This window comes from Pongo abelii, chromosome 6, assembly GCF_028885655.2.
Source record: "Pongo abelii isolate AG06213 chromosome 6, NHGRI_mPonAbe1-v2.0_pri, whole genome shotgun sequence".
Taxonomy (NCBI): domain Eukaryota; kingdom Metazoa; phylum Chordata; class Mammalia; order Primates; family Hominidae; genus Pongo; species Pongo abelii.
The window spans coordinates 2,079,404-2,104,894 of record NC_071991.2 but is presented as its reverse complement, the minus strand read 5'-3'; the positions used below and the strand labels follow the sequence as shown (position 1 = coordinate 2,104,894).

The 25,491-nt window shown below is 57.4% G+C and overlaps 1 protein-coding gene across 34 annotated transcripts in view; it reads left to right on the top strand.

Moving 5' to 3' along the window:
• Positions 1–25,491, top strand: part of MAD1L1 (mitotic arrest deficient 1 like 1) — a 414,737-nt gene that overhangs the window by 149,434 nt on the left and 239,812 nt on the right. For 31 of the 34 annotated variants that reach the window (XM_024241280.3, XM_063725878.1, XM_063725875.1 and 28 more), the window contains one exon: positions 14,863–15,007. In XM_024241280.3, coding sequence (XP_024097048.1) covers positions 14,863–15,007 — 145 coding nt within the window. Of the gene's footprint in view, positions 1–14,862; positions 15,008–17,056; positions 17,613–19,335; positions 20,745–23,469; positions 24,908–25,491 lie in introns of those variants that run through there. The other 3 variants (XM_054545715.2, XM_054545713.2, XM_054545714.1) reach the window with 3 other exon arrangements.

The following is a 25,491-nucleotide window of genomic DNA, read 5'->3' as shown; positions in this document are numbered from 1 at the left end:
TGAGCACAGGTACCTGCTCCCTCGTCCCCGGCACGTCTGCGTGGGCGCAGGGCCTTCTCTGGCATCACCCTGCCCGGGCAGCGCCACTCGCAGGCTCCGCCCCCTTGCAGTGCTCTGCTCCCAGTAAGTGAAGGTCGTGGCCCTTGGCCTTCCTGGCCTCGCACTGCCTGTGGCTGTCTCTGTGGCGGGTCCGGCCACACCTGTGGACAGGCCCCTTCTGTCCCCCTGGACTTTGAGGAAATGAAGTCGGTATTCACCAGTACAGCAGAGCTTTATTTTTCTACACATACGCAGAAACTTCCACTGTGTTTCCTGAATTATTCTGACCCAAGTCTTCCAGATCCTGCGGAGTGTCCACCGCACACCCCGCCGGCAGTGCTGCCTCGGAATGCCTTTCGGGTGTCCAGAGGAAGCTGCTGGTTAACTGATAGCGAGAAAGGGAATGGCGGCCCGGATGTGAGCGTTCTTCTCCGAGTTGGGTGCATGTGGGAAACCAGGCCTTCACTGGGTGGGGGTCTACGCCCAGTCTCCGCCCCCGCTTCCCCAGTGCCTTCCTGCCCAAGCTCCTCCCCACCCCAGGGTCTGACCATGCTGGAATCACTGGGAGCATCCTGCAGCCGGCCCACAGGATGGGCCCAGCAGACACTCACAGTGACCAACCAGGAGGTCCTGGAGATGGGAACGGGCGCTCCTGCAGTGTCAGGAACAGATCTGTTTCTTCCCACGTGCTTTTCCCTGAAGAACTGGGAGGAGGAAATGTTGGTCTTCTTGGTGCACAACCTGCTGCAGGTCAGTGGCGGAGGCCGGGTTTGAACCCAGGTCTCCCAGGTCTTGCTGGCGTCCGATGCTGTTGCCTCTTCCTTCTTGACCACAGGGGACATCTTGCAGTCTGTTACGTCTGGAGTCTCCTGACAGCCTGCCCTGCGCTGGCCTCCACCCACTGACCCACCTGGGAGACCTCTCTGCTGATTTACCTGCCCGAGTGCTGAGAGCCGTGCCCCGAGACTGGGGGCACTCACCCCGCACCTCCTCTCTGTTGTGTAAGCTGGGAAGTGCTCAGCGATTCCAACAAGTACTAACCCTGCCTTTTAAAGGTCATTCCTGTCTTTGTCAGTTCTTAAAGTTCAAGAGGAAATAAACTGCTTAGAGCTGGCATTTCTCAAGTCAAGTGTCAGCCCTCCAAGCCCCCCGCCCGGCACGGAGGAAGCGAGGTTCATAAATGAGCTGCCAGGTGACTCAGTGATGGGCGAGTGGGTGCCTCCCTCTCTCCAGCTCCTGCTAGAAAGGAATGAAAGGGAAACTAATAATTCCGAAAATCCCATTTTCTCCTTAAAGTTTTGTTATTCAGCATGGGGAATGCTTTGGAGATGTTTCTTTATTGGTTGAGTGACAGCGTTTAGAGGCTGTCAGCCCTGGTTACCCAGGACGTCACGCACAGGGAGGGACGGCTCTTCCCCTGGGGGCCTGTGCCACCCGTTCCTGATGAATGGGCAGGGGAGCTCTCCCTGCAGCGGGAGAGACAGCAGAGGCCCCATGAAGGTGCCACACCCAACGGGGTATTGACTTCCTGTGCTTTGGGTGGAGGATGGCAAAATCAATGGGAAAATAAACAGGCCCAATGTGCTTCATTACCCAGGTAGCGCTGAAGCAGCTGGAGTGGTCCTGCGGCGCACAGGCGTGGGCGGAGGCTGGGCCAAGTGCAGGCGCCCGGCTCTATTGATTGTCATGGGCACTAGAGCCTCAGCTTCAGAGCTGCTAATTGGGCTATCGGGTGATTCCAAAGAGAGACGCCACAGAGATCACTTTGTCTCTTCTCTTAACTATTTGTCCAATTTGATGCAAGCCTCAGTTAAACGGGCTATGTGAACCCCTTGATCCTCAAAGCTCCGTCTCCTCGGCCTGGTCCTTCCACTTGGCCTGCTGCTTCTCTTTAGAGTGCTGCACTCCCACGCCAGACCCGGAGACGACGGCCAGAGCCCAGCTCCATACCTCACGGCTCCGATTCACAGGCCATGTGGTGCTGAAGTCACGGCTCCGACAGCAGCTCCGCTGAGCTCCCAGGCCCGGCTCCTTCCCTCTGGTCTCTCCCTCTGTCTCTCCCATCTCCCTCGCTGAGCTCCCAGGCCTGGCTCCTTCCCTGCTGTCTCCCCCGCTGTCTCCCTTCTCCCTCCTGCACTCATCTCACACACGGCCCCATGGTCCCCGCTCTCCTTCCCTTCCCTCCCTCCTTCCCTGGATTTTCTGGTTTCCCGTGCAGCTGTTGCGGGATGTGCACAGCCCCCCTCACACTCACACATGGCCTCCTGGTCCCCGTCCCCTCCCTCTCCTGCCTCCCTTCGCTTTCTCTTGCGTCTCCTGCGCAGGTGTTCCCGGGAGCTTGTTCTCCGTTCTTTATTCCTCGGTTTCTGCTTTTCCTTCTTACATAAGTTCTTGTGCTTTGACATCTCTTCTTGTCACTTCAGTGTGGCCAGACTTCAGAGTCTCTGTCTTTGGCTCCAATCTCTCTCCTAATCTCCGTGATCAGATTTTCCTCTGCCCCTGGAAGCTGCCACCTTGCTGTTATTGCTCCTGACCTTGGGGCCATGTCAGGCGTGCTGTGCTGTCTCCCCAGGGGTCCCGTGATCTCTGTTGGTCAATCGCATGAAGGCCCAGCCTCCCCACCCTGACAGCAGGTGTGTCTCCCACTTTCCCACCAGCTAGGCCAGGCGGCCTTCCTCTCTCTAACCTGTGCTCTGGCTTTTCTCCCTCACACTTAGCTCCTGCGCCCTCCCCGGGCCTGGGCCGTTGTGCTCTGCTGACCACGGGGGCTGGAACAGTGACGGCGGACCCCTGTGCGGAGGACAGAGCCCGGAAGAGACAAGTCCTGGGGCCTCCTGGCTGGGCGAGGGAGTGAAGGGGTGCATGATGGTGCCCTGGGCCGCGGTGGCACGGGGAGCACCCCCCGCCTCCTGTGTGGGGTGGGTTCCGGCCCGATGCGGGGATTTTTGGCAGCCCCTGAGACCCACAGTCCCTCCACAGGTTGGTGTCCACCTGAGATTTGTCCTGAGGTTTCCTGGGTCGCACAATGGCGTTCTGGAAATTGGAGAAGTGTTGGTGGAGCGGGACTGATACGTGGATGCTGTGATTTTTGTTCCTTTACGCGTCTGTCTGAGGGAACTCGATGGACTTTTGCTAGAACCTATGATCCAGATGAGGAAGGGTTAAGGAGCCCAGTGTGGCAACCCTGCTCCCAAGCTGCTCCTCTGCCCACAGGCCCCTTTCCAGCGCCAGCCCAGAGCCTCCCCACCCCGCCCTGCCGCCGCCCAGCTTATCTGTCCATATCCTCTTTCCAAACACCCTTCCCGCTGGCTCTGCCATTCCCACCCTGCGTCATCCCCAGTCCTGTCCTTGGTTCCTGGCCTGGCTCCTGGACCATCACAGCAGCTCTCTCCTCTCTCTTCCTGGGCTCAGGCATCTTCTCACCCTCCAGGAACGGGGAGCCGGGGAGAGAGGGCATGGAGTCTGGACCTTGGGCAGGCCGAGAGGCAGTGTCACAAAGTGCAGGCCATGTCCCGGCGGTACAGCCTGTGAGCCAGGTCCCCTGGAATGCCACTCTCCCCCAGCATCTGTGTCCCTAACCGAGAAATGAGGCGAAAATGTCTCCCTCCCTGGCAGGGATGTTCAGGGTGTGTTGGAAGAGATGGCAGTTCCCTTTGCCCAGCCGCACACACCTTCACTGGGAAAATCAGGCTCCGCACCTCCTCTGAACGCAGGGCTCTGTGCAGCGACAGCAGGGCTGCTGTGCGACCCGGGAGTTTCCAGCCGCCCAGGGATGGACTTGGCGTCAGAGCCCAGCGCTGTTCTTTGAGTCCTGCTCCCATTTGAAAATGAGGGGCCCCGGAATCCTGGGCTTCCTACCAGAGGCCTGTGATCGTGGGGGAGGCGCTCTGCACGTGAGGGTGGGTGGGTGGGTTTAGTTGGAGGGTTGTTATTACTGTTTTTGCCATGGAATTTGTGCATCCGCAGTGGCCGAGGCTGGGGGCCGGCAGGAGCTTGCTCTCTTGTTGGGCGGGACGTGCAGTCGCCTGGCCTCAGGTGGGTGGGAACTCGTGTCTTTAGTTACCCATGCCAGCATTTCTAAACCTCATATCTGTGGTATAGGGTAGTGGTATAGAGTATTGGTTGGTAACCTTTCTCTGTAAAGAGCCATATAGTAAATACTTTTGGCTTTTTGAGCCACGGGCTGTCACAGGAAAGCAGCTGTAAGCCATATGTCAATGAATGGGTGTGGCTTTGTTCCAGGAAAACTTTCCTTACAAATATAGGTGGTGGGCTGTTTGCTGAGCAGCAGTGCAGAGAAAGCGCCCAGCCTCAAGGCTGGCTCACCTGCCTGCTGCCTGCCTGTTTGCCATGTGGCCCCTTGGGGCTTCTGTCCTGTGCATTAGGAGGGCAGGGAGCCAGCGCTGACAGGGTTGACGGATGCACGGATGGTCTTCTCTCTGACCTCGGGAGACGGTAGATGTCGCCAGGACACCTGCTGTGCCTCTCTGCATCACTCCAGGCACCAGATTATCTTCTGTGTCTTCTCTTTTTTCTGAAAGTCGGAGCGGGAGGGCATGGAGCAGTTGTTTAGTAGAGCCTGGAGAGGTGACTTGCCCCCTTGTCTCTGCAGTTCTCATTTCCTAACCTCCAGCAGCCTGGGGTGGAGGTGAATTTACGGTCTCCCTGCGGCCACCCTTGCCGGGGCTTCCCACCCAGCCCTACCCAGGCGATTACAGGTTGGTAGCTGATCAGCTAAACTGGATTTTTCATCACGGTTGGGAGTGAATTGAAATTGCAAAGGGCAATTTTCCTTCTCACATTTCAAGGTCAGATGAGAGTATTTGCAGTGTGGCCTCTGTTTATCTGGGAATGCAAATTGAATTTGGTGATTCCAATTGATGAGATGTTGGGAACAGAGCGCTCATCAGAGGCAGAGTCGGGGAGAAGCGACCGGGAGGCCAGGCTGCAGCTTCAGGCCTGCTCCCCTGGCCGTTCCTTTGATTGGTAATTATTTCAGCCTTTGCTTTTCTCATTCTCTGGTTTTGTTTCCGCTGCTTGGATTTTTATTTTTTTCAGAAAAATGTGTATTGACACTTGGAGGCATTTAAGATTGGAATTAGATGGCGTAAATAACAACAGCTGCGTGCCACGCTGAGCCCGACGTCCTGGGGCGCCAGGGAGGGGGGTGCCGCGCCCTCTTGGAGTCCCAGCCCCTTCCGAGTCTGAACCTGCCCCCCAGGGAGGAGGGCCTGTCCCTCTCACCTGCAAGTGCCCACCTGTGCCACCGAGTGTGGCTGCCCGGCCCCCACCTTATCACGATGTGGGGGCTGAGCTGGCCGTGTGGACTTGAACCCGAGTCCTCAGCGAGGCATGCCACCTCTGAGCCCCTTCCTCCTCGAGGATGTGGGGACTGGGGGCGGCACTGCTGCTCTCCTCCCAGATTCTGGTGCAGACTAAACAAGGTCATGTACCCAGGAGCACCCCCTGCAGCCGAAAGCTGCTCGGGCGAGAGCGGGAAACTGCTCAGGAGGCTCGCCTCCGAGTTCAGACATGGAGGGGCCCTGGCCGCCAGCCTCCTCTGCTTTCTTCTTCAGTCCTGGGTAGATGAGAAGCATAAACTCTGATCTGAATCTCCAGCAGCTTCTGATCAGGGAGCCTCTCCTGGCTCAGCCACGGAGGCCCCGTGAGTGCTGGGCAGGGGAGGAACTGGGACCTCTTGATGCTCTTGTGCTTCACGATGGACGCATGCGTCTGATCAAATCCTCCGCTGCCCATTAGCAGCGAGGGGCTCAGTGGCCTCAGTTCCATCCAAGAGGAAGGAGAAGGCCAGAGGTGGATGGAGCGCTCAGAGCCTCCGGATAGTGGGGTGACGTGGGGGATCCTGCGGGTAGGTGGGACCCTCTCAACCCTGTGGGTCCCGGGGAAGTTGTTTCCCTGCCTCTCTGCAGAGGCAGCTATTGATTCCCATTCTCAGGAGGTTCCTCAGATACACGGGGAGCCTGCATTTCCTCTGCCGGCCTCCAGGCCGGAGCTGGGGGCTTTGATGGCAGAGACGGCCCCTCTCTGTGGTGAGTGGGGCCCTTCCCTGGTGTTCCCTCTTGGCAAGGAGCGAATGTGGATGCCTGAACACGCGCAGTGTTGCTTCTGCCCTGTCTGGGAACCCTGGCCTTCCAGGAGAGTATTTCTGAAACCAGTTTGTGCTCCATTTAAAATTTTGCCTCGGGATCCGGGCTGCTGCGAGGCTCCCTCACGGGCGCCTGTGAACACAGCTCTGTGTACAGTTCTTATGACCAGAGGACGAGCACATGTGGTTTGGGAGGTTGTCCTGTCCAGCGATATCCTCCTTCAGAACCCGTGGATGCTTCTGGAGCAGAGCAGGGCAGGCTGTCCGCTGGGGCTGGAGCCCGTCCTCTGCTCCCTGCCAGCCTCCTGGATCCCCGTCTCCTGCTCCCAAGTGCCTCCTGCAGAATGGCACTGCTTTTTCCCTCATGTACCTGCTCCAGGCCACCAGTTAGAGTTCGCTGCTCCCCGCTGGGTCGCAGCCCTCCCAACCGCAGGCTCGGCCAAGCCCCTGCACTTGCTCTTCCTGAGAGACACATGGAACGTGTCACCTGCGTGGCAGTGCTGTTGCTTGGCCCGACTGGGGCACCTCCCCCCAGCCCTATGGGGGTGCTCAAGGCACAGCCCTGGAGACCCTGGAGGTCAATACAGTGGTGTCCTGGGGGACACGGTGGCTTCATGCTCATGACTCAGTCGCTCGAGGCTTGAATTTACTCGTCTGTAAAATCGAGATGATTAAAAATCTTACTTGTGGGTGGGTCTTGATCTGTGTTCCTCAGATATCTAAGAATAAAGGTGCTTCTAGAGATTTTGCCAATTCGAATACAATTTTATTAATATTTTCCTAGTTTCATGCCACATGTCATCAGTGAAGATCACCGTGCATGCAGCTGTGTTTACATCTTAACCCTTGAGGCCACTGGCAGGCTCACCGTGCTGCGAGCTCACCATGTTGTAACCGTCTCGGGCTCACCATGCCGTGGGCTCACCGAGTCGTAACTCTGTCTCGGGCTCACTGTGTCGTGAGCTCACCGTGTCATAACCGTCTCAGGCTCACCATGCTGCGGGCTCACCGAGTCGTAACCCTGTCTTGGGCTCACCGTGCCACGGGCTCACCGTCTCGGGCTGACCGTGCCGCGGGCTCATCGTGTCGTAACCGTCTCGGGCTGACCGTGCTGTGGGCTCACCATGTCGTAACCCTGTCGGGCTCACCGTGCCACGGGCTCACCGTGTCATAACTGTCTCAGGCTGACCGTGCTGTGGGCTCATCGTGTCGTAACCATCTCAGGCTCACTGTGCCATGAGCTCACCATGTCGTAACCGTCTCGAGCTCACCATGTTGCGGGCTCACCGAGTCATAACCCTGTCTCAGGGTCACCGTGGCATGGGCTCGCTGTGTCATACCTGTGTCTCGGGCTCACCGTGCTGCAGGCTAACTGTGCTGTGGGCTCACTGTGTCATAACCGTGTCGGGGCAGTCATCAGCACGGAAGCCTCAGTGTGACCCCATGCCCATGTGTGAACAGTGTGTCTGGGCGTTGTGGGTTAGGAGGCCATCTCTGTTCGGGCTCACATAACAAAGTACTATAATCGGGGATCTGAACAGATGTCCGTTTCTCACGGCTGTGGAGCTGAGGAGTGCAGGATGGCAGTGCCGGGTCTGAGGAGGGCTCTCTTCCTGGTTTGCAGATGACCCAGCCCCTGTCCTCACAGGGCAGAGGGAGAGGACTCGAGCTTTGTGCTGCTTGCAAGATGTGCATCCCATTGGGAGCCCTCCGCCCTCAGGACCGAATCCCCTTTCAGGGGCCCCCCTTTGGTCACCATCACATTGGGGATCTGGGTTTTCCCAGGTGAACTTGGGACGACACAGGCATTCTGTGCACTGCCCAAAATATGCTGGTTTTGCCCTGGGCCCGGGCGTGCTGTGGAGGTGTCTTCATGCCCTGTGGATCCACACGCCAGGCACCACTCAGCCTTGTGACTGGGGCGGGAACGGCTGCCTCATACCATCCCAAGGGTTGGGTCAGGTTCCCGGAGCGCACGACTGCTTCGCCTTGGACCGCAGCACCACCTGTCCTGGCCTCTCTCAGAGCCTGTCTCCCGCAGGGGCCACGCCGTGGGCTCCTGTGCTCCAGGGCCCCATGATTTCTGGGGAGAGTCCAGAGATGCCTGCCCTTGCCTTGGCGGGTGCTCAGAGTGGGCTGGGACTTGGGAGAAGGTAGACAAAGAGCATGTGGGAGGAATGGGTCATGCGCGGAAGAGCCGGCTCAGCAGTGTCTTGAGGAAGGTCGTTAAAATGTCTTCTGCCGCTTTGGGATGCGTTGTGTCCTTTCGTTGTTCCTTGAAAGTCGGTATTCTTAGGCCGGGAGTTTCTGATGAACATCACATGAAAGTGGCCGGCAGTGGCTGGTCACAGCGCAGATGGATGCTCAAAAGCTCAGAGCTTGTTCTTTGAGTAGAGGCTGGCTCAGAGAGGCGTTGATTGATAAACATGCTCGGCTTCTCCTTGAGGAACTAAGAACTTCATTCTGAACTCCCAGAGGCTCACGGAAATGCCAGTGACCTCAGAGTTCAGCCCAAGCATGGAACTAGAGGCTTAATTTTTTATGAGTTTTCTCTTCTGTACCTCAGAAGAAAGGCCGGGATTGAACAGAGAGAACATCCCCAACAGGGGAGAGCCCGCCGTCGCTGGTGCCGCTGTGGCTCGGCGCGCTGGGGTCCCGGTGCCCTGCAGGGCCTGAGGGGTGGGAGGCAGAGGCCATCTTGCCGGAGAGCCTCTACCTGCACGCCAGGGTGGGCAGCACCACTTGTTGGCGGTGTCTGAAACGCTAGATGGGGGGCGTTTAGGCTGCACTCTGGGGCCATCCACTTTGTGCCTGCCCTGCCTGCACCTCCAGGGCTTGGCTCCTAATTGCCACTTCCTTGGGTCCTCAGGACAGAGCTGCCTCTGCTGGACCTTCCCCTCCCCTCGAGATGCCAGCACCTCATGGACACAGGCCAGCCCGCTCCTTGCCCTCCTGCCCCTCTGGCTCAGCCCGCTCTCCACGCCCCGTGCAGAGGCCCTTCCTGGTTTGCTCGTCCTCTTCTGACCTCGCCCATTGCCCCCGGTTGGCCCAACCTCAGGCCACTGGGCTGACTACGAAAGAGCACACCAGCTGCCGGTCGGAAGCGTCCCCAGCTCTGACACTGCAGGCTGTCCCGCCACCCCTCCCCGAGGGCCCCCCCAGCCTCCTGTTTGCCCTCCAGTATCAGGAGGCACCTGCTTACTGGTTTGCTGATAGCCTGTCTTCTGCCCGCCATGGTTACTGAGTTGTTGCCCCGCAGCTCCACACTCCCTTCTCTGAGCCCTACTTTGCGGTGCCAGGGCTGCAGCCCACACCTGCGCTTCGCCAGGGAGCGACTGCCCTGGGGGCGCTGGAGAGGGCCCGGGGCCAGCCTGCCGGCAAGTGGGGTGGCTCTTCAGCCTCTGGCCTTGCCCCCTCCCAGCAGTCTGCCAGCCTGCAGATTCTGTAGCACCTAGAGGTGCCAGCTCCATGGGCTGCTGCCCTGTTCTCAGAGGCCTGGGTCCAGGCCCTCCAGGGTCCCCATGCAGACACCAGCATGGCCTCCCTCAGCAGCCTCAGTTTCTGTTCCATGGGGCCCATCTCTGAGTGTCTACATTTTAATGATGTCAGCCTCTGCCCCGTGTTCCCACAGCCCAAGGGATGGGAGCTGCTTCCTGAAGTCACTGCGTCTTTGGCGCCTGAGGGTCTTCCTCCTGTTCTCAGTGACCTCGGTACCTGCACCCACCGTGAGAGTCTCTGCTCATGCCACACGCGTGGCTTCTTTGCCTGAGATTCCCACCCCAGTAGAGTGGAGGCCCAGTGAGCCCAGGCTGGCTGCGGTGTTCCGTGCTGCCGTCTCTGCTGGCTGGAACGGCAGGTGGCCGCCCTCACCCACATCCCGTGTGCTGGACAGACTGGGTAGACTCGCCTGCCGGTCAGGTGTGAGTGGCGAACGTACCTGACACAGCTCTTGGCGAGTATTCCACAGTGTCGTCTCCTTGTCACATCTTGGTGTTGGATTTTTACGGTCTAGTTCTGTTGTTCAGAAGACTTCAGTGTCAGCCATCAGGCCTTGGGGATGTGGCCCCGATGACGCAGGCCCGAGTGCCTGCACCTGGATGGTCCTGGAGTGGGTGTGTCTCTGCCGCCCATGCGGTCCCTCAGCTGGGAACATGTGTTGCTGTGGTTCACTTCTGCCGTCTCCATTCATGATGTGGATTTCACTGCCAGGAAGGAGAGGTTTGCGTCACAACCTGGCGGATGAGCTTTTCCAGCCTGGGCTTAGCCCCATGCCCCTGTGGCTGTGTCTGCCCTCTGGGGTGCTGTGGAGCACACGCTTCACGCTACATCCTGCAGCCGCTGCATTTCCTCAGACCGGGTCTGTAAGGAAGCCCAGGTTCAGCTGCTCGATGCTTGACAGCCAGACATGAGGCGAGAGTGGCGGAGGAAGAGCAGGCGTATTCGGAGAGCCAGCGGGTGGGGGAGATGGTGACCTACAGTCGCAAAGACCATCTGAAGTCAGTACAGATCCCAGGCTCTTCTTATGCTAAGGGTAGGGGCAGGAGGAGGGGGTTGGGACTGAGAGGTGACTGATGACCGTAGAGATCTGGGTGCCAGCAAGGGTCCAAGGGGTCGGGAACTTCTCTGTCCTTGGCCAGGCCACAGCGCCCCTGCAGATCTTTAACAAAGCCTAGTTAGCTGTTTCCACACTTCCCCTTTGATCCCAGAGTGAGTTTTTGCATTATTACTCTTTGCTGTTTTTGCATTATTACCTCAGTGCTCTGAAAGCTAGGAGTAGGTAAAGACCCCTTAAGCAGTGGTGGAGGGATGTGCTAGTTCTGCTGAGCCACTGTTACAGGCCGAGGGCCGGGCTTGGGGCGCCTCAGTGCCTGCCGTCCTGCCTCACGGAGGCGGCATAGGCTGCAGAGAGTGGGATGTGGGCCTGAGGGAAGCCGCTCAGGCCACATCCGGTTCCTGGGACCCAGTCTTGGCCCCTGGCCCTATTGCACTGAGCCCTGGTCCTCAAGTGCCGGGAGCCTGGGCTCTGAAGCAAGACAGCCACTGTCCTGTGGGTGTGCGTTACTTACATCTGCTCTCCATGGTGGGGGGACTCCAGCCCCACATGTGCCCCCACACAGATGTGAGCACACCCTCACTCAGGATGCAGAGTGTGGGTTTGCTGGGCCCCCTTCAAGGCTGCCTAGCCATCCTGTGCTGAGCTGAGGGTGCTTCCCAGCACAGCCCCTCACCCTTCTCTCTGGCTAGATGCCTGTGCTGTGCCTGTCACCTGAAAGACAGCACCTGTCACATTCTTTCTTTTGCACACTCTGGCTTTGAAGCAGAGTACGGGGAATGGTGGCGTTCTTCTAGTTAAATGACCACACGGAGCCATGGTTTAAAGCACTTGTGAACTTTTCCACCTGAATTCAGTGATTCAAGAGTAGATTTTACAGCCTTTGACTATTAAATTGGCACATGAATAGTTTAAAATTGAACTGGAGCCCAAAGTAGCCTTATAATATGTGTTTCCCATGAGCTTTGTGCCTGCTTTTTATTTTATCTTGCGTTTTTGGTTATGGAGCGCCTGGAGAGGGCACGGGGGTTGCTGGCCAGTGCTGCATCTCGGGCCAGTGTCAGCATAGGGCTTTCCGAGGCGGCTGATGGGATAGGGAAGACTGAGAACGGTTTCCTCTGCTCTCGCGTCACAGCAGTCAACACAGAAGACTCTGACCAGATGTAGGGTGTTTCCCCACCCACCAAGCAAGCAGTTGGTTCTGCCTGGGACATCAGCCGTTCACTTCAGTCTCACTTAGTTCTGTTCTGACACTGTCTACCTGGAGGTGCTGTCAGACCCTGGGGTGAGGGCCCAGTCCCCACCTTCTGGTGCTGGTCGCGAGCCGCAGGTGTGCTTCTGACCAACCAGCTGTAAATTGGGGTTCCTACCACCCAGTTGGGATTCCCCGTGGGTTTGATTAATTTGCTGGAGTGTCTCGCAGAACTCAAGGAAACGTATGTTTACCAGTTTATCATAAAGGTTACTGCAAAGGACGCAGATGAATGGATGCGCAGGGCGAGATGTGCGGGAAGGGTGCAGAGCTTCCATGCCCTCCCCACCCTCCGGGAAGAGTGGAAGCTCTCCCAGTTCCGGTGAGAAGCCTTTGGGTTTTGATGGAGGCCGCCACCCTCCGGGAAGAGTGGAAGCTCTCCCAGTTCCGGTGAGAAGCCTTTGGGTTTTGATGGAGGCCTCCACCCTCCGGGAAGAGTGGAAGCTCTCCTAGCTCTGGCAGGAAACCTTTGGGTTTTGATGGAGGCCTTGTCAGGTGGACATCATTGACTCTGCCCCTGCTCATTGGTGAATGACTCAGCCTTCAGCCCGTCTCCTTCCCCAGCTTAGGGGTGGGGCTGAAGTCCTGAGCCTCTAGTCCGGCCTCGATCTTCCTGGTGTCCCACCCCGTCCTGCAGCTGCCCAGGGGCTGCCGCCACCGTCAGTCATTGGCACATGGAAGGCCTCAGTCGGGAGAGCCCGAGGGTTTTGGGAGCTGTGTTCTGGGAGATGGGTTGACGATCAGACACATATTTCACAAGATCACACGAGGCCGAAATGAGGTGCCCGCGTCCTGGATGCCAGTGCATTGGCCCCAGTCTGTGGGCTTGTGCGGCTTCTGCTGGGGCCGGCTGAGGGTGGCCAGGTTAGGGTTCCCGCCATGCTTGGCTGGGTCAGTACCGCCACCAAGTCCCTTCTGACGTTCTGTGATTGTTGGATTCACCTTCACTTTCAACTTATCCTTTATTTCAAGACTTCTACCAAGTTACAGTTAAAAACCCCATATTCACTTCACTCAAACATGAGTCCAGTGGAGACCACCGCCCAAGAAAGCGCCATCCCCCCAGCCCCGGGATGAAGCTTTCCCTTCCCCAAACCACCGCCCAAGAAAGCGCCATCCCCCCAGCCCCGGGATGAAGCTTTCCCTTCCCCAAACCACCGCCCAAGAAAGCGCCATCCTCCCAGCCCCGGGATGAAGCTTTCCCTTCCCTAAACCATCGCCCAAGAAAGCGCCATCCACCAGCCCCGGGATAAAGCTTTTCCCCAGGCCACCGCCCAAGAAAGCACCACCTGCCAGCCCCGGGATGAAGCTTTCCCTTCCCCAAACCACCGCCCAAGAAAGCGCCATCTGCCGGTCTGGGGATGAAGGTTTTCCTCAAGTCATGCAACTAAGGCCAAGCAGAAGCAATCAGTGGCTGGGAAGGTGTGAAAGTGAGGGTGGTGGTCATGTCCCCATCCCACATTCCTGTTTCCAAACAGCCTCCTGGCTCTCCGTGATGGTCACCTCACAGGACTGTGGTCCCTGTTAGCTTTTCTCTATCCCAGTGCTGTGTTTTATTTCCTTGAGATTTAGTTAAGATTTCCTTTGGAAAGAAGTTTGTGGTACTCAATACAGTCATGTGCAGCTCCTGTGTTCCAGCGCTATTCCACTCTGCGCCTGCCCTGGGCTGTCTGAGTGGGGATGGGCCCTCCCTCTGCTGACTCGCACCCTCCCCGGGGTGGCCTCTCTCCTTTCCTGGCTGTTCCCCTTCCTGGGAGTGCCCTCGTCCCTCACTGCGCAGTCCTGACTCTCCTCCTCTCGGGCGGCCTCTTGTCTCTCCTGGCTGTGTCCCTTCCTGGGAGCACCTGTGTGCCCAGCTGTCCCATGTGGGAGGTGGAGTCCTGACTCACCCTCTCTCTGGGACAGCCTCTCCTCTCTGTGCCTTGCTGTGCCCTTCCTGGGAGCCCCTCCCGTGAGGAGGTGGAGTCCTGGGGCTCCCGGAATCACAGAAAGCCGTTGCATCATGGGGTAGGTTCTTGCAGTCAGGGTCAGTGGACGCTGTCATTTGTCCGGCTCCCAAGTCAGCTCCTGAAGGACAGAGAGAGAGGGGCAAGATCCAAACCCCTGAGGCCCGTTACTGCCAGGCCACGAACTCGGAGGCTCACCAAGAGTGGTTGGGAGCCACCAAAGGCTTAAAAATCGCATGACCCAGCCCCTCTCTGCTGTCTGAGGAGACAGCTTGGTGCCCAGTGGCAGAGGGGCCTAGTGAGAGCTGTTGTGAGGCTATTTTGGTAACGTAGGTGACAGGCAACGAGCACAGGGACTGAGGCAGTGGCTGTGGGGACCGTGCAGGGGAAAGGGAGGTTTCAAAAGCAGAATTGAAAGGAACCATCAGCCACCTGAAGGGGCGGGCAGGGAGAGGCCTCTTGGGCAGCCTGGAGTTGGCCCTGCCCGTGGCGTCAGCCCGCAGGAGGCCTCTCGGGTTCCCAGTGCTTAGCGCCAGGCTGGGCTTTCAACCTCGCAGAATGTTTTTAGAACAGGCCCCCCCACCAGGCGCCCGGCGCTTGCTTCCCCGCACCACACTGCACATCTGCGCTGATTCAGAGGGGAAGCGCTGGCTCTGCAATCTTGCTCATTCAGAAGTCCCGTCTCCTGAAGGGCTGCGTCGCCGACAATTTTTCCCATTGTGTATGGAGTTGAGCTCCCTTCCCCCTCCCTGCCGTGTTCTGGGATCACCCTGGGAGTCTATTTGAAATCCAGAAACTCCTGAAAGGCCTTAAGTAGCTATTCAGCAGTGCGGAAATGGCAGTGAGGGGATTGCACGTGCAGCTCTATTTTAGGATGTCCTGGTGGGCTCGTTCCTGGGGTGGGGCGGGGCGTGGTGGGGTGGTCACCCCAGGCTTCATTGCTTTGCCCCTTGTCTCTCCCGTGCAGTGCCCGGGGGCTGGAGAAGGCCAGGCAGCAGCTGCAGGAGGAGCTCCGGCAGGTCAGTGGCCAGCTGTTGGAGGAGAGGAAGAAGCGCGAGACCCACGAGGCGCTGGCCCGGAGGCTCCAGAAACGGGTCCTGCTGCTCACCAAGGTGATGTATGCCCTCACATTTTGATCAGAGTCGCAGGGAGCTGCGGGTCAGTGCACACCTGGTCAGCCGGATCTCACCGCGGAGGCAGGAGTGCTGCAGCTGGGTCAGGGTTGGCACTTTGGCCCTGGGTTGCCAGGAGGGTTCTGGGAATGCCAGAGAGTGCTCAGCCCCGGTGCTCCCCGTGGGACTCTCTGGGCCTGCTGCGCGTCCCACCCTTTTCGGTTCCCCCAGCATCTCATTGTCCACTGCTGGCCTGGTGCTGCGCTCTGGAGAGGGTTCCCTGTCACTGCGGACCCTCTGCAGGCTCCCGTGTCCCTTGCAGTCGGCACCCTCATGCTTTGCCGTCCAGTGATGCCATTTTCACTGTGTGGGTCTTGGCCTGGGCTTGGGATGAAGGCTGTCACCTGCTTCCAGGTGTGCCCCAGCCCCACCTGTGGGCGGCTCCATGGCCCGACTCTAAGCCTCAGTGCCTGCGGGGGTTCTGATGTCTGGCACCGTGAGCAGAGGTCGCTGGAGTGTGAAAGACGGTTTTTGTGAGTGCTGTTTAAAATGTTCCTTGGGCACTGAAATTTCAGAAGACAAGGCAGGAAAGAAGTCAACCTGTCCCCAGATGCTCTCTGGGCCAGGGCGGGTGTCCAGCTTGCTAGGCGGAGACTCCCCCTGCCTGCCTCCAGCTAGTGCTGAGTGGGCGGAGGGCTGTGCCACCCTGGCCTGGGATGCATGCTGCACCTGTCAAGTACTGGGAGTTGTGCCTCATGGATGTTTACCTGTTTTCGATCATTTGTGATGAAAACCAAGGCTCTTTGCTGCTGGGACCTCTTGGTTGTGGAGCTTTTAGAAAATGAGTAACATTTCCGCTCCAAAGATGCTGTTTTACGGCTTCTCCAGCTCGCTCCTGGGCGGCTCCATGCTGTCTCCTAAAGGAAAAGTTCACGTGGGCCTAGGTCCCTCGGGCACTGTGTGGGCTCCCGGAACACAGGCTGAGCTGGCCCCTGTGCACAGCTCAGATGCTGACCCCAAAGCCCCGGCTTTGCAGGTGCACCCCAGACAGGGGACACTCCAAAATGTTCTCACATGGCTTTGCAGCCGGAGCTGTCTGCTGCCTCTGGCAGAGGGGACACCCAGCCCTGTTGCATGGTCAGGCATGGTGCATTTCTGTGGAGCAAGCTCTAGGACCTTCCTCCATGTTCCCTTCTCTTCCAACACCGCGTCTGCTAGTGTGTGAGCTTCTAAGCAAGATGCGTGAGGTGCACGTGGCGCGGACGTGTGGGCACAGCCCTTGGAGGATTCACTCTCTAGTGGGGCCAGGCAGCGGCACCAGACCAGCACCTGCCAGCCACCTCAATGGAGGTGGACGCCGTGGTGATGCTGCAGAAGGGCCTTTCTCAGGAGGTGGCATTCGTGTGGGGACCCAAGGATTTCCCCTTTGTGAAAGCATGTGTGGAGAACCATGGTGGAGGGAGAGAAGGCAGCTCGTCACGAAGCGCTGCTGCAGTCACCCTCGACGCCTGGAGCAGGAAGAGACAGCGGCTTGGGCCCACAGGCCACAGCACACGGGCTGACCACTGTGGGGGTTCAGGCAAGTGCAGCCCGACCCTGCTGCTGAGGAGAGGCCCTGGGAAGCAGAGGGGGCGAGGCTGTGTTCTTTCAGGGTGGTGGGACACCTTGGCTCGGTGATCTTTGGGTGCGCGATGACGTGCTGTGGTCCGGCGATGCTAGAAGCTCAGAGCTTCCTGGGGGAGGAAGAGTGGGAGGGCTGGGCTGGGAGCTGGGCCTTTCTGTGGGATCTCAGATGTCCCTTATTCTCTCTGGGTCTCAGTTCTCCTTTCTGGTAAACTTTGGGCTCAGGCCTGATGACCCCGGGTGCCTGCGAACGTGCTGTGTTCGGGTGGCGCCCCCTTCAGGCCTGATGACCCCAGGTGCCTGTGAACGTGCTGTGTTCGGGTGGCGCCCCCTTGAGTGCACCTTGTTTGTTGGGCCCACTCCCCAATTCAGGGTCGGGGCTGGGGAGTGACATCGGCCCACACCGGCCAGGCAGGCAGCACTTTGGGTTAGTCCTGCGTGCGTGGCCTGGGTGAGTTACAAGTGTGGCCCCCACAGGAGGGCAGCCCCGCCCGGCCTCGGCTGAGGGTCATCCCGTGGGAACCTCCTGGTTCCTTAAGTGAAGCCAGCAGTTGGAAGCTGATGGGAAGAGTTCCCTTTACAGGTTACGTGTGGGCCTGAGTGTTGTTGTGTGCTGGGTCTGGCCTGAGGCCTGACGTTCTGTGACCCACGCGACACTGGTGCTGCTGCCCACATCCCCTCTTAGTGCCAGGGCTCCCGGCCGTGATGAGGAGTTACATGCAGTCACTGGATGTCTGGTGTGATTTTCGTCCCTGTGGGGCTCCCTCATGGTCTAGTGGAGCCCCACAGCCTCCTGGGAAGTCTGTGCCCGGCTTCCTTATTGCCGTTGCTCTTTGATGGCCCCCCCGTCCTGCTCAGGGCAGGAAGTTTCTGTTCTTCTCTGCTCTGCTTTGCAGGTGGAGAGCCTCTGGCACTTTCTGGCCCGCGCCAGCCTCACCCCGACCCTGCTGTGCTCGCGGGCCTGCTCTGTGTTAGCAAGAAGGTGGGTATTGATCGGCGGGCACGGACTGGTTGTTTATCCTGACGAAGGATCGATCCCAGTCGCCCGTGTAGCCCCAGGCCAGGGATGCAGGATCCGTCCAGCCAGCCGTGATGAAGCTGTTCACTCAGCCATCTGGAGGGAGCGGCGTGCCTGCTGCTCTGGGTCTGTGCGCCTTGGCGTCGGCCAATGCCCACCTCAGCTCTGCACGGCAGCCCACCCAGCTGGGGTGGTGGAGGAGCGCCTTCTCTCAAGGTGCACCTGGGGGGCTGCGAGCCTCCGGCTGGTGGGGGCTCTGGGCCTCTGCGTCCCGTTGGAGGCTCTCCTTGTGTGCTTGACATTTTAGTACACAGTGCTTGGAGTGTGCGGTTTTATTTCGAGACCTTTATTAAGCGGCTCTAGTCTAAGGATTTAATTGTTACTGATAGCTAAGAGTATAATTACCTTGGTAAAATATCATGACTATTTTAAGCAGTTGAAAATTGGCTTCTGGAACTGGGTGAACACAAACCATTTTCCTGTTTGAAATGAGCTGTTTCTCCAGTGCCCCAAGCTCCCACAGTATGGCTGCAGAGTCTTGTTTATGGAATATCAGTGATACAAGCTAACTTTTAGCAAGAAACTTTTAAAATGACAGAAAAGCTTCGCCTTCCCACCTCCCGTTTTCTACACTCCACCCTCCCTCCCTGTTTCAGAGCAGATCATTTACTGGAGGCCACAGGCTGTGGGTGAGCAGTTGACACTGGGTGTCCGGTGGCGTCTGACTCACATCGTGGCTGCAGAGCACACACTGTGGTTGTCACGGTGACATCCTGCCCTGGAAACCCACATATTGGGAAAAACAGATTTGTGTCTTCCGGAGTTGTTGAGGGTCTGAGTTTTGAGCTCTGGGCTGGGGTCTTGGGTCTGGGCTGGCGGAATGAGCACGTTCCTCGTCCACCTCCTCCGAAGCTGGGATTGGTGACGACAGACATTCCCCTCTCCCACGGCCTTCTCGCTGCCTGGAGCATCAGATCTGCCCACTCCCATAAAGTTCCTTTTGTCAATCAAAAAACCCTCCACAAACATTCCTGATGATCCGCGGTCTCAAAACCAATGTGGGTGGGCCTGCTGTGGGATTGGGAGCAGATGAGCTTTAACAAGAGGGCTGGGACCCTGGACACGGCTGCCACCCTCAGCGATGGGAGAGTGTGGAGAGCTGGTGTCTGTATTTGCTGGGTGTAGTTTAGGCCAGATCCATCCAGGAGACAGCTGAGGGCAGATGGAGACTGTGCCCAGGAGGGTGGGGGCTGCTGCTGTTTAAGAAACAGTCAAATAGGGGGCAGAAGGCAGGAAGTACAAGGGGGACCCCTCAGAAGAGTTCCATGTTCTTCCTGCCTCACATCCAGAAGAGAGTCCTGGAAGAAGCCTCTGTCCTCCCTTGAGAACCTGCTGTCCTCCTGTAAGAAGCCTCTGCCCTCCCATGAGCAGCCACTGTCCTCCTATGAGCAGCCACCGTCCTCCTGGAAGAAGCCACCATCCTCCCGGGAGAAGCCTCTGTCCTCCCTTGACAACCTGCTATCCTCCTGGAAGAAGCCTCTGTCCTCCCATGAGCAGCCACCGTCCTCCTTGGAGAAGCTGCCGTCCTTTGGGAGAAGCCGCTGTCCTCCTGGGAGAAGCTGCTGTCCTCCTGGGAGAAGCCTCCATCCTGGGAGAAGCCGCCATATTCCTAGGAGAAGCTGCCATCCTCCCGGGAGAATCTGGCATCCTCTGGGAGAAGCCGCTGGCCTCCCGGGAGAAGCCACTGTCCTCCCGGGAGAAGCCTCTGTCCTCCCGGGAGAAGCCTCTGTCCTCCTGGGAGAAGCTGCTCTCTTCCTGCCGTGTTCCTGGCCCAGAGGCAGCTCTTGTGGGCCTGAGCCATCTCAGCCTCTTACAGGGGCCAGAGCTGCTTCCTGAGGCCCCGTATCCATGCTGTGGTGCCTTCCCGAGGGAATCTGGGGTGGGGGAGGCAGGCTTAGCTCAGGGACCCCTGCGCGTTCTCAGTTGACTCTGCCAGGGCCTCCTCTCTTTTTGGGGGTCGTTGCTGTGCCCAGGATGCTGTGCTGGAGTCTCCCATGCCCTTTCTGGTGGAGGGCCCGCCTGGATCTTGGTGTTGATATTGTTTTGAAGACATGTTGCTCTTCGTGTCCTGTGTATTCACTCGGCTGCCTGAGGCTGGGCTCCTGTGCACTCCCTCGCCAGGGGTTTGCTGGGCTGCATCCCCATCCTCCTTGGATTCAGCGTCTTGGCAAGGCCAGCCGCGAGGCCAGGCTCCCAGGCCCAGAACAGGACATGCGTGTTCCTTGCTGAAGCTCAGTGTCATCCACGGAGCCGGCCTGCTACAGGAGAGGCTCCAGGCCCCCTTTGGTCCATCCTAGGAAGGCAGTGCAGTCCTCGCTAGGACTCTCCCAGGCCTGGGGTTTGAGGAGGCCCCTCCATTTCCTCCTGACTGTGTCCCTTCTCCTCTGCAGGATTGTGTGTGCTGAGGGCAGAGTGAGGGAGGCTGGCTGCCCCGAGGGAGCTGAGGCCATAGGTGCTCAGGGTCAGAGTGGCCCCTGGGTCTTGAAGGAGTGTGTTCTGGTGGCTGTGCCCTGGCCACGGCAAAGGCAGATGTGGTGCCCATGGGAAGAGGGCAGGGCCTCGCTGGCACTGTGCGCAGGCTGCGCAGTGATTTAGAAATGGGCCCACGTTGCTGGAGTGTTTTTATTTTTGAACAGGTTATTTTCATCTGTCCTGGAATAGCACAGTGGAGACACACCTGATGCATGTTTTTGCTCCCGCAGGACGTGTGGGTGGAAGGGACATGGAGCAGAGGCGAGCGCTGTTGTTGATTTTGTGTTTATACAGCTTGGGCAGCTTCCACTTTGGAGACCATCCCAACAAGGTTAACGTAGCTCATGCCTGTCCCAGCCACAGACAAGGCCGCTGTTCCTCCAGCTGAGCGCCACGTCAAGTCACTGGCTTGCTTTTATTTCAAAGCCCTGATCTCCCCTGATGGTGTCTGTTTAAGTCCTGGGATCCGGCACAGCCTGGAGCGACGACACGGAGCCAGGGACTCTCAGGGCCCCAGGACTCTGCTCACTCTCGGTTCAGAGAGCAAGATTTTGGCACAGCGAGGTACCACCCACCCCACGTCCAGTCTTTCTTTTCACTGTTCTGGTGAAACACATTGCGTGTGCAAAGATAATGTAGAACATATACATACAGCTCGAAGAATACAGCAAGTTCCCGTGTCTCAGTCCTGGCGTAAGAAACAGAACAGCCTCGGCTGTCAGACGGAGCTGCGCTCTAAACGTAGAGCAGTCCTTCCCTCATTTTTCTTTCTAATTTAATTGTGTGTATATCTTTAAACATTGCTCCGCTTTTCCCATTTTTATGTTTTCTATACATAGACCCATGCTTCTGTGGCTTCTCTTTGTTTTTATCTTAGCATCATCCTTTTGACCTTCGTCCCTGGGAATGCAGCGTGTTCCTTTTCGCTGCTGTTGTGATGCCGTGCACAGGCAGTGGGTCACGGTTTAGTGACCTGACGTGTGAGGTGTGTTCCAGTTTTGCCCTCATGCGGTGGGTGCTGCAGAGTGGGTGTGGCTCAGCCCCACCTCAGGAGGCTTGTTCTCAGTAGTCTCCGTGTTGAAGTTCAGTGTGCACAAATTACAGACCCAGGACAGACGGAAGAGCAGGTAGTTAGCAACCCCAGCAAGACCCTCGTGCCTGGTTCCAGCCGCTCCCTCAGCTCCAGGGCAAGCGCCTCCTGACTTCACTTCCCTGTTTTTTTGTTTGTTTGTTTGTTTTTTTTTTTTTTTTTTTTGAGACAGAGTCTCTCTTTGTTGCCCAGGCTGGAGTGCAGTGGCGTGATCTCGGCTCACTGCAGCCTCCGCCTCCCGGGTTCAAGCAGTTCTCTTGCCTCAGCCTCTCGAGTAGCTGGGATTATAGGTGTGTGCCACCACACCCAGCTAATTTTTGTATTTTTAGTAGAGACGGGGTTTCACCATGTTGGCCAGGTTGGTCTCGAACTCCTGACCTCGTGATCCCCCTGCCTTGGCCTCCCAATCCCAAAGTGCTGGGATTACAGGTGTGAGCCACTGTGTCCGGCCTTCAATTCCCTGTGTTTTTTGTTTTGTTTTGTTTTTTGAAATGGAGTCTTGCTCTGTCACCCAGGCTGGAGTGCAGTGGCGCGATCTCAGCCCACTGCAACGTCCATCTCCTGGGTTCAAGCCATTCTCTCGTCTCAGCCTCCCGAGTAGCTGGGATTACAGGTGCCTGCCACTATGCCCAGCTAATTTTTTTGTATTTTTGTAGAGATGGGGTTTCACTATGTTGGCCAGGCTGGTCCTGAACTCCTGACCTCAGGTGATCGGCCTGCCTCGGCCTCCCAGAGTGCTGGAATTACAGACGTGAGCCCTTGCACCTGGCCCACTTCCCTGTTTTTAAGCGTCACATAATGGAATCACATACCTGTACTCTTTAGTCCCTGGCTTCCATTACACGTTATCTTTGTGAGAGTCATGTGTGTTGTGTATAGCTGAGATTTGTTGATTTTTCTGAATACTCTGCTAAGTTTTCCATTGTATAAAAATACCACTTTTTAAAATACTCTTGGCTGTACCTGACATCAGATGGTTTCCAGCACGGGAGTGTTGACTCTTGCTGACGTGGACGTTTTTACACGTGCGTAACGTTTGGTGATCCCCTGGGTGCCCTTGCGCTGGGCATGCCCAGGTGTGGCATAGGGTCAGTTCCCGGGGCTGCCACCCCCGCCAGAGTTACTGTGCCAGGTGGCACTCCTGCTGGGGTGTGGACGGTGCTGGTCCCTCTGGGTCCTCACCTCCGGCCTTTGGTTTTCTCCCTGGTGGGGGCCTGTACTCCAAAGCTGTTGTTCTGACTTCTCTGAGGCTTGGTGAAGCTGAGCTGCTTTTTACATGCTCGCTGGCCAGTTAGACACCGACTCCTGGGGGCACCTGGACAGGCTTTCTGTTCCTACCCCTTTGAGCTTTTATTTTTATTTCATTTTATTTTATTATTATTTTTTGAGACGGAGTCTCGCTCCGTTGCCCAGGCTGGAGTGCAATGGCTCAATCTTGGCTCATTACCACCTCTGCCTCCCGGGTTCAAGCAATTCTCCTGCCTCAGCCTCATGAGTAGCTGGGACTACAGGCACGCGCCAGCACATCCAGCTAAGTTTTGTATTTTTAGTAGAGACAGGGTCTCACCATGTTGGTTAGGCTGGTCTCGAACTCCTGACCTCGTGATCTGCCTGCCTCAGCCTCCCAAAGTGTTGAGATTACAGGCGTGAGCCACTGCATCTGTCCTGGGCCTTTAAATGATTGTTTGCCTTTTTCTTACTGGGTTGTAGTTCTTTACTCTGGATATGAAAGTCTTGTTGAAACGTATTTAGTTATCTTCTCGTAGTCTGTGGTCTGCTTTTTCACTCTCGGAATTTCTCTATTGATGATGTTCATGCAGCCAGCTCACCGACGTTTGCTGATGCTGGTGCTTTTGAGCCATGATTAACAATCTTTGCCTCCCAAAGTTGTGAAGATATTCAGTGGTTTTCTTCTAAACACTTTATTGTTTACCTTTTATATTTTGCAGCTTTTGTTCTGTGAAACATGCTGTTGATCTGGCAGCCTCTATTGCAAGGCCGCCTTCTCCCCACGCGTGGCGCTGCCATGACCGTGGCCCGGGGACCGATTGTGGCCGTCCACTTCGGGGCTTTCTGGTGTGTTCCATGGGCTCTTTTTTTGTTTACGATTCCATGCTGTCGTCCTTGCCTCCTCCTTCCAGTGTTTCCCTGTGTCCAGGTGAAGCGCAGCATTAGCTTATCTTGGCATTAGCATATCTCGGCATCGGCGTATCATGGCATCGGCGTATCTTGGCATCGGCGTATCTCGGCATCGGCGTATCTTGTGAACCATGCACGTCACGTGTTCCACCATTTACCTCGATGGCCTTTAATTTCTCTCAGCAAGTTTGATGGATTTTAGGGTAGATTCTTACATGTCATTAGACTTTCTGCCCTGCGTATTTGAACGTTCGACGCAGTTTTCATGTTGTCTTCTTGGACTTTCATCTTCTGTGTATGTGTTCCTGGCCTGTGGATGTACCACTGGGTCCTGCACATTGACCCTGCACATGACAACCTCGCTCTGATGCTGGTGTTTGACATGCACACTCATACTCTCTGAGAGATGCTGGCCACGCTTCCCCGCCAGCCCCACGCCTCTCTTCTCCCCTGGCCATGCTTCCCTGCCAGCCCCGCTTCTCTCCTCTCCTCTGGCCACGCTCCCTCTCCAGCCCCGTGCCTCTCCTCTCCTCTGGCCACACTCCCTCTCCAGCCCTGCTTCTCTCCTCTCCTCTGGCCACACTCCCTCTCCAGCCCCGCGCCTCTCCTCTCCTCTGGCCACACTCCCTCTCCAGCCCTGCGCCTCTCCTCTCCTCTGGCCACACTCTCTCTCCAGCCCTGCTTCTCTCCTCTGGCCACACTCCCTCTCCAGCCCCGCGCCTCTCCTCTCCTCTGGCCACACTCCCTCTCCAGCCCTGCGCCTCTCCTCTGGCCACACTCTCTCTCCAGCCCTGCTTCTCTCCTCTGGCCACACTCCCTCTCCAGCCCTGCGCCTCTCCTCTCCTCTGGCCACACTCCCTCTCCAGCCCTGCTTCTCTCCTCTCCTCTGGCCACACTCCCTCTCCAGCCCCGCGCCTCTCCTCTCCTCTGGCCACACTCCCTCTCCAGCCCCGCGCCTCTCCTCTCCTCTGGCCACGCTCCCTCTCCAGCCCTGCTTCTCTCCTCTCCTCTGGCCACACTCCCTCTCCAGCCCCGCGCCTCTCCTCTGGCCACGCTCCCTCTCCAGCCCCGCGCCTCTCCTCTCCTCTGGCCACGCTCCCTCTCCAGCCCCGCGCCTCTCCTCTCCTCTGGCCACGCTCCCTCTCCAGCCCTGCTTCTCTTCTCTCCTCTGGCCACGCTCTCTCTCCAGCCCTGCTTCTCTCCTCTCCTCTGGCCACGCTCCCTCTCCAGCCCTGCTTCTCTCCTCTCCTCTGGCCACACTCCCTCTCCAGCCCTGCTTCTCTCCTCTCCTCTGGCCACGCTCCCTCTCCAGCCCCGCGCCTCTCCTCTGGCCACGCTCCCTCTCCAGCCCCGTGCCTCTCCTCTCCTCTGGCCACACTCCCTCTCCAGCCCCACTTCTCTCCGTGCCCCTTTCCTCCAGGTGCAGTGTCATGGAGGAGTGATGACAGTAGGCACCTTGTCTCCTTCAGGCTGTGGCGACTGCTCCAGTAATCTATCGGTAAGCGTGGTGTGTGCTAGATGTTCTGTGTGATACTCTTTACTGAATTAATGAAATCCTCTCCAACTTGTGCTTTTCTAAGAGTCTGTGTCACGAAGGCCTACCCCATAAATTTTGATGTGGGTTGTTTTTGTTACTGTTCAGTTCAAAATATTTTCTGATATTCTCTCTGGATTTAGAAAGTCTGGCCTTCCAGCAGGATTTAACGCGTTCAAAGCATATAATACAGGTGGATTGGCAAGCTGAAAAGGGATTGAAAAGGAGAAACCCAGACTCAGTTCACTCACTTGATCATTAATTTTTCATTCCCCAACTTCTTCTTGTTTTGGAGGGGGTGGGGGAATGGAGTCTTGCTCTGTTGTCCAGGCTGGAGTGCAGTGGTGCAATCTTGGCTCACTGCAACCTCCGCCTCCCGGGTTCAAGCAGTTCTCCCCTCAGCCTCTGAGTAGCTGGGACTATAGGTGCGCACCACCATGCCTGGTTAATTCTTTGTATTTTTAGTAGGGATGGGTTTTGCCATGTTGGCCAGGAACATCTCACGTCAAGTGATCTGCCCACCTTGGCTTCCCAACGTGCTGGGATTA